Source organism: Protopterus annectens, chromosome 10.part0 (genome assembly GCF_019279795.1).
Source record: "Protopterus annectens isolate FY-2018-M chromosome 10.part0, PAN1.0, whole genome shotgun sequence".
In the NCBI taxonomy this organism is placed as follows: Eukaryota; Metazoa; Chordata; order Ceratodontiformes; family Protopteridae; genus Protopterus; species Protopterus annectens.
The window spans coordinates 482,776,555-482,789,923 of record NC_056744.1 but is presented as its reverse complement, the minus strand read 5'-3'; the positions used below and the strand labels follow the sequence as shown (position 1 = coordinate 482,789,923).

Genomic DNA, 13,369 nt, shown 5'->3' with positions numbered 1-13,369 from the left:
AAGCATCCCTAACACCTCTCTCCCGCCTAATATCTCCAAGGAGCAGGTTTTAAATGCCCTATCCAAGGCCAAAAGCACAGACTCTGTGGGACCAGACAATATTCTGGGCTATTTGCTACATGGGTTAAAACAGGAATTAACATCACCATTGAGCATGCTTTTCAATCACAGCCTAAGCACTGGCTTCATCCCAGCAGAATGGAAAACAGATACCCTCATCCCTTTGCAAAGGGTGTGCATCCACGAACCCTGGGAACTATAGACCCATTAACCTGACCAGCCTTATCTGCAAGGCGATGGAATGGGTCATCATGGACATTATTAACAAAGATATAGGAAATCTCCAAATGCTCGACCCCACCCAGTTTAGCTTTGTCAAGGGGAGATCATGCCTGTTAAACATGGTGGATTTCTTTGAGAAAGTCACCAAAACCCTAGATGAGGGGATCACATCTGTGTCTCTGCTCGACAGTGGCACAGGAAAATAACTTTCTTGGGTGCCGTAAGCCATGGAACCTTTCCAGCTAGGCGTATGTAGGCCCTTGGGCCGATAGCCTAGTACCTACCTATGAACCTAGACTTAGCAAAGGCCTTTGACACAATCCTCCACTCAGGCATCATTGGTAAACTCACCTAGCTGGGTATCAACCCATATATTGCCAGGTGGGTTGCAAACTGGTTCACTGAAGAACTCATATGGTCTAAATAGGGGACTCCACTTCCTCCAGCAGACTTGTAACCAGTATTGTTCCACTGGGATCGGTTTTGGGACCCCTACTGTTTTTAATCTACGTCTCCGAAGTACAGGCTAAAACTAAATGACTATGGCTGATAAAGTTTGCTGATGACTGCAAACTGAGAGCAATCATTCAAACCCCTAGCGATGTCAACATCCTGCAAGAAGGTCTTATGCAGACTAATGACTGGTGCCAAAGTCATTGTTTTAAACCTATTGCAAAAAAATGCATTATCATCCCATTCAGCAAGGGTGATGTTCCTGCAAACTACCACATCAATAGCAATACCCTAAGCACACAGTCGGTGGTGAGAAATCTGGGCACACAGGTCAACAGCAACCTTAATATTGATCACCATGTCTCCACACTTGTAAGAAGAGCATTTTATATTGCTCATCTCATAAGTAAGGGCATTGCCTCCAGAAGAAAAGAGGTTATAACCCCCTTTACTTTTCCCTCATCAGACCAGTAGAATACAATGCTCCCTTTGGTTTGTTCCTTGCCAAACTCCTGCAACAATTGGAGAGACAACAACGGTTTCTTACAAAGAAAATTCAGGGTCTTCAAGATCTGTCTTCTGTGGACAGACAAACCACAAAAAGGATGGCAGTGAAATTTGGACTAAATAACAAACCGCAGTTTACTCAGAGCAGCCAAATAAGAGCCCAGGTGCAGTATTTTATCTGAATAAAATTCCTTTGAGTGACCTGGGCTCTTATTTGGCTGCTCTGAGTGAACTGCGGTTTATTCTGTGGACAGACAGACTGAAATCATTGTCACTTTACTCTGTGTCATACAGACTGCTCAGAGGCAATCCGTGGCTTGCATATAGAGCAATCTCTGACACATCTTTAATGGAAATGCTACACATTTGCAAGTTAAATGGCACGTGGTTCACTCCCTGAAAGGACCTTAACCTGGTATGTGACATCAACAGCACTTGCTGGAGAGACAGCTGTGTGTCACAGAGGTTGCCCCATCTTTGAAACAAGCTTCCTTTTCATGTTAAACAAAGCTTCTCATTAGCCCCATTTAAGCGCAGTTTAGATAACTGGATGGGTAACTGGAAATTCACCCTAGGGGTTCCACCTTTGTCCTTCTTACACAGGAGCAATAGTTGCTGATTTAGTGTCTACTTGAACCAGACACCCTTGAGATCATGGCTTGAACTTGACTAGGCTTCTAAGGGCTTGGGGCTGTTAGCCTAGTAACCTCTTATGATCTTGTGATCCCCCTGCACAAAGAGGAGCCATCGAGTGACCCCGGGAACTACAGACCCGTAAGTCTAACTAGCCTCATCTGCAAGGCCATGGAAAGAATTATCATGGCCCTTATCAGCAAGGACATAGGTGACCTCCAAACACTGGATCCAACCTCGTTTGGCTTCATTAAGTGTAGATCATACTCAATAAACCTGGTGGAATTTGAGAATGTCACCAAAGCCATGGACAAAGGTAGGACAGTGCATACAGCCTATCTCAACCCTGCCAAGGCTTTCAATACAATTCTCCACTTTGGTATCATTGAGAAACTCTCCCAGGTAAGGATTGCCCCTTATGTTACTAGATGGGTAGCCAATTGGCTCACCAACAGAACACACGCTGTCAAAATTGGTGACTCCACCTCCACCAATAGATCTGTCACCATTGGAGTACAACAGGAGTCTGTGCTGGGCCCCTTACTTTTTTGGCATCTGTTTCGTAGAAGTCCAGGCCAAAGTATACTGCCTTTGGCTGACCAAGTTCGCTGATGATGGCAAGCTGGGAGCAATCATTGAGTCTCCCAATGATGTCAACATATTACAAGAAGGCCTAACACAAACAAATGATTGGTGCCAAAGCCATGGTCTAAAACTAAATAAATAAAAAAATGCATTATTATTCCCTTTGGCAAAATGGAATTCCATACAAATTACAATATTGACAGCAACCCCTGAGTTCCAACCCAGTGGTACAAGACTTGGGAACACAGGTTGATAGCAATCTGAACTTTGACCACCAAGTTTCCATAGTGTTAAGGAAAGCCTTCTGTGTAGCTCACCTCATATGTAAGGGCATAGCATCCAGGTTAAAGGACGTTATAACTCCATTGTACTCAACCATCATCAGACCACTAACAGAGTATAATGCACCCTTTTTCATGTACCTCACCAGACACCTGCAGCAGCTGGAGAGGCCTCAGAGGTTTTTCACTAAGAAAATACAGGGACTCCATACCATGACTTACATGGTCAGGCTGAAGGCCCTGTCACTTAATTCTGTGTCTTGTAGACTGCTGAGAGGTGACTTGTGCTTGGCTTATAGGGCACTCCCCAACCCTGCCCTAATGGAAGTGCTGCACATCTGCAAGTCAAATGGCACAAGAGTCATTTGGCTCTAGGGATCTCAACCTAGCTTATGACATTAACAGAACATGCTGGAGAAAAAGATACGTCTCGTAGAGACTGCCACTTCTCTGGAACAGACTTCCTATTCACATAAAACAGAGCTCCTCACTGACCCTATTCAAACACAACATAGATAATTGGATGGGAGCCTGCAAATCCACTTCTGTGGTGGCTCCCGTGTCCCTCATGATTAGGGGTAGCTGGTGTTGATCACTGACCCACTCTTTTCATAAATTAATTCTGCGAACTACCCAAAAAGAACAAATGTGGATACTTGGTATTAACATGGCTAGTCTTGCAAAGGCTCCAGGGGCGCTAACCTAGTAACCTCCTATGAACCTAATCTTGTGCTGGTATTGGCATTTGCTTAAGTTAATTAGTAACTTCAGCACTACTGACTCTGCTCTTGCTCTTCATCTGATTAATATCTACCAAAGTAAGTTATTAAGCTACTGCATCTCTGACAAAAACTTATCTCCTCCTCCCTAAACCATCACATGAGGAAACCATTATAATGACGAGTTTAGTACAATTTCACTTTTCTCTCCTACTGTAAACAATCAAAAATGTTTACATCACTTTCTTCTCTTCTCTGCTACTAGTTTATTTTCCTCTCTGTGATTTTTACCTCCTCTTTGTAACTGCAAAACTAAGTGCAAATGAATGCTTTTTTCCATTTGTTTTATTGTTTTTCTTTGTGGACGTAGCAGTTTCAATAAAGTCAGCTACTGTGTTTACTTGCATTTTATAGTAATCCAAGACATAATACTATCTACAATGTACAAATGAAGTGCAGTAGAAATGTATGAACATTTGTAACTTATTAATGTAAATATGGAGCCTTTCTCCCTGGGTCTCTGCTGAAAAAGGGCAGATGTTCTGTAGTCCTATCTCACCTTCATTCTTACACTTGGGATTGGAGCCAAACCTCGGCTCCAACTCGACCATACTCTGGCTCAAAAACTTCTGGTTGGCTAGGAGGTATCTCATCATGCATCACCAACATTCCCCAGATCTCGTTTGCCGCTCCTTCAGCTCAGACGTGATTCTTCTTGCCCGTGGCTAAATGATATTTCATTATATTTAATTGTCATTTTTGGATATTGCTATATTGTCTTGCTGTTTAGTGCATATTTTTGTGGTTTCTGTCTGGTTCGAACCATTTGTTGTTTAATTTCTATGTTTTTGTTGTTTGGCCATTTTCAGTATCCCTGCATCGCTTTTCTGTACTGCTGTTTTCCTCTTTCCTCTTGTGCTAGGCCCGTTTAAGTTGGAGGACCTAGTCCTCTTTCTGCTGTTTTGTCACCCATTGGGCTAGGCCCATTTAAGTTAAGAGGACCTAGTCCTCGGTTTATCCTATTTCCCCTTAGGGCTAGGCCCATTTAACTTAGAGGACCTAGTCCTCTGTTATCTTTCTCTGTTCATTGTTGTGTGTTGTAGTGTTTTTTTTGGGGGATTACGTCAAAAGACTGTAAGGACCATAAGCCTTCGGGCTTCAAAAAGTGTACTAAATGTGCCCAGAAGATGTCCTTGACTGATGGGCACAATTTGTGTGTTTACTGTTTGGGGGCTATCCATCTCCAAGAGTCTTGCCTGTTTTGCCATGCATTCAGTCCTCATGTTTTTCAAGAGAGGAAGAACAAACTGATTTTGAAGGGACTACTAAAGCATTCCTTTGAGGAGGAATTGGGATCCTCATCGTCCGGCTCTAAATCTCCCTCCTCCTCCAAAAAGGAAAGACCAAAAACTACCAAAAGGCGGTCTCCCTCCCAATCTGTTATGTCGGAGTCGCCAGACAAAATTGCTAAAGTGGCTGCACTCTCATCAGCACCACTGATTTCAGTGCAGACAGAGGTTAGCTTAGTGGATCCATCAGTCTCGGCTCCAGGAACATCGGAACCGATGACTGACATTACTTCTCGGAGCCGGTCATCTGAACTTCGGCTGGTTTCTCCGACTCTTAGGTCGCCAATTTTCCAGTGATCCAGATCCCCCACTCTGTCTTTTAGGTCCTCTAGGAGTCTTTCTGATGAGGATGTTGAGAGAGTGGTGTGTAGACTGCTTCATAGTTTATAGTTTCATAGTTTAGTACTAGGCTATCTGCCCTGGGGCATTTGTAAGCCTAGCCATAGTGATGTGGCTTTCGCCACCCCATGAAATGGTACAAAAATGCACAGAATAGATTTAGAATACCGTGCCTCTGTCTAGTAGTGACACAATGAAGGTCCCCTTATATAATAGAATTAGTTTACTGTGCCCCTGTCTAGCAGTGACACAGATGTGACCCCTGGGGTAAACTTACGATCTCCCATCCACTCATCAAGATTTCTCCTGAAGAGAGTCAGTGAGGGGCTCTGCCTAACATGAACTGGGATCTTGTTCCAAAGCATGGGAAGCCTCTGGGTTATGAATCTATCCCTCCAGCATGCCCTATTCATACTTGTGCCGAGGTTTAAGTCTTTAGCTCTCGTGTTCCTGATGGATTTGGATTTTTTGAGGTGGAGCATGTCCATCAGATCCTGATTGGACATGGCCTTGTACATCAGGCAGAGATCACCTCTGAGCAGGCGGTATGCTACTGAATAGAGCTGGAGTTTCTTTAGTCTGGCAGAATAAGACATATGTTGGAGACCCTTGATCCTCTTGGTGAGGTACTTTTGTGGTCTCTCCAGTTGTTGCAAATGCCGGGTGAGGTACATACCAAATGGGGCATTGTACTCGATCATGGGTCTGATGAGGGAGGAGTATAGGGGTACAATGACATCCTTGGATCTGGATGTGAATCCCTTCATGATGAGGTGTGCAAGGTAGAATGTTTTTCTAACCACTTCAGCACTGGCATATTTGCTTTCGGCTCCGTCCCAGTTGGTTCTGGAGCCCAATGTACCATCCCACCCGATCGATGTTCCCCCTACGAGCTTCTCTGAGTCTTCGGAGTCAGAGCTGTTGGTTCCTCCGGTTGTGGATAGGTCTGTTCCAGCTACCTCATTTGCTTCCGATATCAGCTCCGACCCTCTCAGTGCCGTCTGTGGGGTCGAGGATCCTTAGCTCTCCGGTCGGGCCTGAGGGGGATGCTTCGAATCAAACTTCTTTGGTTCCGAGCCTACCTCTCGGTGATTTGGCGCGGGTGAGCTTGGACCCCACATCTGCTTTGGAGCACATCTCCTCTGTATCGAGGGTTGCTTCTGTATCTTTGGAGCGGAGGGCATCCTCGGAGCCAGGGTGATCAGCATTCGAGGTGATGATGGGTGTGCTGTCCAGGACTTCAGCTTCATCCAGAGGTACCGACACTCTTCCTGCTAAGGCACTGCTGTCAGTCTAAGCTCCCTCTCTCTCCCTACACAGCAGAGACCTGCAGCCTTAGGATACTGCCATGAGTGGTCCCCAGTCTTCCAAGGTCTCCCCAGAATACCTGTTGGAGGAACCACCTAGGAAGAAGATTTGTAAGAGGAAGCATGTCGACTCCCTCGATGAGTCCGTTACATCAAACACTAACCTCGGGGATTCATAAGGGTCCCCCAAGTCGTCCTCTGATGATATCTCTTTCACAGATATCCTCGAGATCCTGAAACAGAGAGGCGGCTGGCCCACCAAATTCCCTACTGATGAGGAGTAGTGTACCTGAAGGCTTTCAGGTCTCAACCCTCCGCCTCTTGGGTGTCTCCGCCTTTCGACGAGCTACTGGATTTAGTGAGTTGAAAGATGTGGGAATCTCCTGATTCTGTGGAACCGGTTCCTAGAAGACCAAATACATTTTTGTCAGCACCCCAAGACAAGGACTTTTTGACTTAGGGCGTTCCAGTAGATGCCATGGTGGTGGCAGCAGCCACCAAAAAGGAACTTGCTGAAACTTCCTCCACTGTCAATCCACCAAACAAGGAGTCTCGAACGATGGACAGGTATGGGAAGCATATTTTTGCTTCAGCGGCCTTTACTCTGTGGTCGCTGAACTATCTGTCCCATTTCACAAGGCTCCAGAGCGATCTCCTAAAAGAGCTTGGAGTAACTCTACAGGGTAGCGTATCTCATGCTGTATCTCAGAAGGTCAATGCACAGATGTCTACCCTATGTTCTGTTGTGAACTCCTCCATGAGCCTGATTTCGTGTGCAGTGGATGGAGCGAGTAGGGCAGCGGGTTCAGGAGTCTCTCTCAGGAGACACTCCTGGATGCGCTTGTGCAGCTTTGCGGAGACCTTTAAGTCTACGTTTTCCAATGCCCCATTTGACGGTTCCTCTTTGTTCGGAACCAATGTAAAGGACACACTCACCAGGTGCGAGCAGGAAGGAAAAACCCTGTCTGCTGTGAGAGTCCGTTTTTTCCGTCCCCTCTAGACTCTATCCCAAAGGGCAGAAGGGTGGCAAAATATGGTTCAAAAAATTGCAGAGGTTTTTTTCAGGACGCACAAGGTGATTCCTTCTCCAGAGGCACAGGAGGAGGAAATAATGGTAGACGCCACCCTAGAGGTAGAGGAGGCCCGCAGAACCAGGGAGACCGTGATTCCTTTCGTGGTTGTCCCTACCAGTGCTCCTGAAAGGAGGCCTGACTGCACATCTCTGGAGCCAGTCAGGGGTCATATTTCTTTAATACCCACTTGTCTTGAGTGATGTTGTGCCTGGCTTCTGGGTATAAAGATAATTACCAGAGGTTACCATATTCCCTTCTCTTCTCCACCCCCTCCCAGACGAATCCCAGATGTGCCACCCAGTCACAGGGATTCAGCAACTCTAGAAATCCAAAAGTTGCTCGTGAAGAGAGTCATCCAACCCATCCCCGTAGACCAAGTAGGGTTAGGGACTTACTCCAGATTCTTTTTGGTGCCAAAAAGAACAGGGGACATGAGACCCATTTTCTCAGCAAACTGAATGAATCTGTGCAAAAGTCCAAGTTCCGAATGGTCACCTTACAGTCGATACTCCTGTTGTTAGGGAAAGACGTTTGGATGTGCTCCATAGACCTCCTAGATGCATACTTCCACATCAAAATGGACAGGGCATCGAGGAGTCATCTACGCTTCCGGCTGGGAGCCAGTCATTATTAGTTCCGCGCCCTGCCCTTTGGTCTCACCACAGCCCCCAGAGTGTTCACCAAATGTATGGCAGTGGTTATGGCTCATTTGAGACGTCAGGGATTCCAGGTGTTTCCATATCTGGACGACTGGCTCCTCACAGCCACTACCAGGCATCTACTGTTACAGGCCAGGGACACCACCATTTCAACTTGCCTACATATAGGAATTCCAGTAAATTGGCAAAAATCTGCATTGTCGCCCTCTCAGCATGTGAATGTTATTGGCGCCGAAATAAACACCGTTTCAATGAGGGCTTACCTGCCTATAGAAAGAATTCAGAGCCTAAGGGAACAAGTCTTGACCCTACTTCCTCTAAGAAAAGTCGAAGCAAGGTGGTGCTCAAGCTATTAGGGACCATGGCTTCCACAATAACACTAGTTCCATTAGCCAGACTGCATATGAGGGTCCTTCAGTGGTTACTCTTTGTCCAGTGGTCACTCCAGTACCTTCCTGTGTCTCACCCTATCCATATAACACATTTGTGCAAGCAGGATCTTCATTGGTGGATCCAGACCAGCAACCTAAACACAGCCAGACCATTTGTTCCCCTCCCCCCCCCCCCCAGTTGCCACTGTGACCACGGATGCTTCCCAGATTGGGGGGGGGGGGCATTATCTCGGGAGAACAGTCCAAGGCACATGGCAAGATCACGAGGCTCATTTGCACATCAGTATCTTGGAGAAGAGAGCAGTGCTTCTAGTGTTGCAAGCACTTCACAGCTTTCTGTCTCTAGGAACAATTGCAATCTACTCAGACAACATGTCAGTGGTATGATACCTAAACAAGCAAGGAGGAACCTAATCTTACCCCCTCTGCAGAGAAGCCCTTCAAGTGTGGGAGTGGGCAGTGTCTTCCCAGCACTTTCTGATGGCAACGCACATCCCGGGGAAGTCCAACGTCATAGACAGGCTCAGCAGGGCTATTCTGATGCCTCACGAGTGGTCTCTGAACACTTACGTTGCGGAACTGATCTTTCACAAATGAGATCAGACTTGCTGCAATCTCTTTGCCACCCCTCTCAAAGCCAAATGCAGCAGCTACTTTACCCTGATTCCCCCGGACATGGAGACTCCAAGAGATGAACTCGCTCACGATTGGCCCTCAGGACTTATCTATGCTTTCCCTCCTTTCCCCCTCATTTCGAAGGTAATTCAGAAAGCAATTTCCTTGGGAAACAGAACGATCCTAATTGCTCCTTACTGGCCTCGACAGATTTGGTTCCCCTTTCTCAGACCATATCTAAATGACGAACCTTGGACTCCGGATCCAGTTCCAGATTTACTGACACACGTCAGGGGCGTTCCACACCCTCAACTTGATAGCTTGGCTGCTCCAATTCTATCCCTGGTCAGGCTTCATGACTTTTCCCCTGAGGTTGTACACATTCTGTCATCTTCCCACAAACCTTCCACTAGGAAGATTTATACCAGCAAATGGAAAAGATTCTCCCTTTGGGCCTGTGAGAGAAACCTTGATCCCTACACAGCTCCCATTTCTGCTGTTTTAGACTTTCTCTCGCAGTTATTCAATCAAGGTTCAGCAGTAGCAACTATTGAAGTCCAGTTGGCAGCTATTTCCATTTTCCTTGTTGCTAACGAACCTAATCTTATGGCTCATAGGCTTTGTAGAGCCTTCCTCAAAGGGACCACTTTACTAAGACCCCCAGTCATGGATCCTGTGGTTCCATGGGATTTGAACTTTGTTCTCCATAAATTTACTTCTAGTCCTTTTGAACCTTCAGCGACATGTGACCTCAAGTTTTATCTTGGAAAACTATATTTTTAGTGGCTATCACTTCTGCTACGTGGGTGTCTGAACTTCAAGCTCTTTCCACTAAGCCACCTTATTTTGTATTTCATAAAGATAGGGTCTCCTTGAGGACAAACCCTTCCTTTATTCCTAAGGTTTCTTCTCAAGCCAACATTAATCAGTCTATTGAGTTGCCTGTGTTCTTCCCTGAATTTTCTAATAAAGCAGAGTATAAATTCCACCAATTGGATGTCCATAGACAGTTACGTTTTTATCTGGACAGAACTAAAAATTTCCGAAAATCAGACCTGTTATTTGTCTCCTTTTCAGACTCTAGACAGGGCCTCCCAGTTTCTAAAGTCACATTATCTCACTGGATTTCCAGTTGCATTTCTTTTGTCTATTCCTCCAGTGGTAAAAATCTGCCTTTCAAGGTGAAAGCTCAGTCCACCAGGTCTGTGTCTACCTCAATAGCCTTTCAGGCTAGAATCCCAATAGGCAACATTTGTGCTGCAGCAACATGGGCCTCACCCCACACATTCATTACTCACTACAAATTGGATATGGCTTCTAGGAACAGGTCTTCCTTTGGTTCCACAGTACTCAGGAGCATTTTCCAATGAGCCACCTAAGATGAAGGTACTAGGGACGTTGTCCCAAGTGTAAGAATGAAGGTGAGAGAGGGCTACAGAAAATAAAGAAGTTATGTACCTACCATAACGTTCGATGTTTGTAGTCCATCTCGCCGTACATTCTTACGAACCCTCCCTCCTGCCTCCTCCTTGAAGACCTAGGGATAAGAGTACCTACTGTTATTGTGGTCCTTTCAATTTGGTTTGTTCTTTGTCTCTGTATTTTCTCGCAGCAAACAAGATCTGGTGAATGTTGACGATGCATGATGGGATACCTCCTAGCCACAAGCCAACCAGAAGTTTTTGAGCTAGAGTATGGCCGAGTCGGAGCTGAGGTTTGGCTCCGATCCCAAGTGTAAGAATGTACGGCGAGATGGACTACAAGCATCGAACGTTATGGTAGGTACATAACTTCTTTTTCCAACCCAGTCAGACTTTCCTGATCAACAAAGACAAATAAGTAAGTCATCTGTAATGAAGCATTTTTCTGCTCAAAGAAACTGCTTACAGCATGTGTTGTGTGTATTTTTTTTACACATTTGGTGTTTCTTCCTAAATAATAAAAGCTTGTTTAAAGTTTAACTGGCTGATGTCTTTGTGCAGTGCAGAATATTTTGTGTATCGCTGCTGTTGCTCTTGCTTCATTGTTCTGATGTGCCCATCACTAGCTGTAAATATTTAATATGTTTGATGTTTGGTGCTGCTGTACAGGTTAACTTGGTTTTGCTCGCAGATTTGTAATGTACATGAACTTCTTTTGCATTTTTTCCTGTCATGAGTCAACTATTGAACATTGTTTTTTGTAATTTGCTTTGTTCCTGAAAACGTAATCCACAACTAAAACTTTTTGTTTGTGTACAGGCTCCATGAAGCTACTGACTACCCTTGGAGGCCCAGCCTATCTCCCTTTGAGTTTCAAAAGCTTCTGCAGAATCTGACTGCCATCAAAATACGTGGCACTTACAGTGAGAAGAGTAAGTACTACACACATTGCTTTATATACTTTTTTTTTTTTTTTTTTTTTTTTTTTTTTAGTTCTGCATGGTTAGGTATATTAGAACAATCAAGTGCAATTACCTACTGCAGACTAATGTGCAAAGTTGTTGTCTTTCGGCTTTTCCCGGTTAGGGGTCGCCACAACGGAATTCTGGTCCGCTAATGATTGGCAGTAGACTTTCATGAACACCGAGGTGTCAGCTCGACATTCAACCTTCAATGAAGGCACGCCCATTTACGCATGTTTTTCGAACGTCCACCCAACCACGGGTAGGACATGCAGACTCCACACAAAAGGCACTCCCCGCACTCCAGCCGAGCCGGGAATCAAACGGGAGAACCTCTTGCTGTGAGGCAACAACGCTACCACTGCACCACTGCGGCAGTAGACTAATGTGCAAAGTACTTTTCTTAATTACAGACCACTTTTTCAGGGAAAGATGGAATGGATATTAAAATGGAACACTAATGCTCTGTGTAGAGCTGTGTGCTTTGACCATCTTTAGTCTATATAATTTACAACAGATAAAATCTCATGTTTCTACACATGTAGAGCAAATGTTTTGCTTTATGCTTCATTAACGTGTTAAACATAGCCCAGCACTGCAGTATGGACAGCTGTTTTCCAGAAAAATACATCTGCTTGTCCACTATGAAGAACAACCCCCAGAGTTCAGCTTTGTTAAACCAAAAACATTTACATTTCTTTCATATTATATTGATGTTTTAAAAGTCTTTTGTTGATGTAGTTTCCAGATCACAGCAGTTCCTTGGCTCCCCTTGAATTGCTCTCTTTTGGGGCTAAAACATAGGTTTCAAATTTATTTTCTTATAATGAAACAGTTGATGGTCAAAGCAGTTACTGAGAGTTGCAAGTATTTAGTCATAGAAAATGTACTTCTCAAAAGTGACTACATTTCATTCAGTCTTACTGCTTCATAGGTGAGCTATCTAGTGAGTTCAGCTTTTTCTTATATCTGCTCCTTCTGACCAGAATGAATGACCAGTTAGGCTGAGACTAAAAGCAAGTGCTTCCACCATCCTAGCACACACAGGATTGTTAAATACCTCTCATTAGACTGAATGGGTGTCTGCTTAGGATAGCAAGGTTGTGCTTCTCTGTGTTGTTTACAACTTCAGTGCATTGCGCTCTCATCTGACTTCTCTGGTGCTGTGGATTTTACAGATGTCTTGAAGTGCTGATTGGTAATAGTGTAGTATAGTGTTCTGTAAAAGTGGGTGTATGCTGTGCCATCACAGTGCTGCCTTTTCTTCGTGCTTCTTGTGGATACTAAGTTGGCTCTTGTCTTCAGTTATTTCCATCATCATCTGAAATAAGTAGTTTATTTTTCTGTAGCTGTCAATCCAATTAATTGATGCGGTCCTGATCCCCCAGTAATTCAAGGTCTGTATCTTTTAGTGATAAAGAAGTTCTGGAGCTGATACATTTAGTGGAGTTGGTCTCCCAGCAGCATATGTTGCAGACATGTAGTTTCTGGTTAATTTGTCTGTATAGTATTCCTGCATTATTTTGTAACTTGATTAAGCAAACCAGCAATTAATTTCAACAGTCTGTCTCCAAATACAAGGCAGATAATGATCTGTGGATACTTCTTTGGCGGGCTGTGTATGTGGAATCCCTTAGATAGTGAGACTTGCACAGCTCTAGTTTCTTTCTTTCTTTCACCAGTCTGATTACTTGTAGTCAGCTCTTTACTCCATTGAATGCCACTTCATTCCATTACTTATTTTGGCATTTTTTATTAGGGATACCAGCCCCCTTTTGGCAGTTTATGGTAG

General features: G+C 44.6%; 1 protein-coding gene across 1 annotated transcript in view; it reads left to right on the top strand.

Moving 5' to 3' along the window:
* LAMC1 (laminin subunit gamma 1) overlaps positions 1-13,369 on the top strand; it is a gene marked incomplete in the record, with an annotated part of 2,174,645 nt that overhangs the window by 1,463,211 nt on the left and 698,065 nt on the right. Inside the window, 1 exon segment of the mRNA XM_044085382.1 lies at positions 11,435-11,547. Coding sequence (XP_043941317.1) covers positions 11,435-11,547 — 113 coding nt within the window.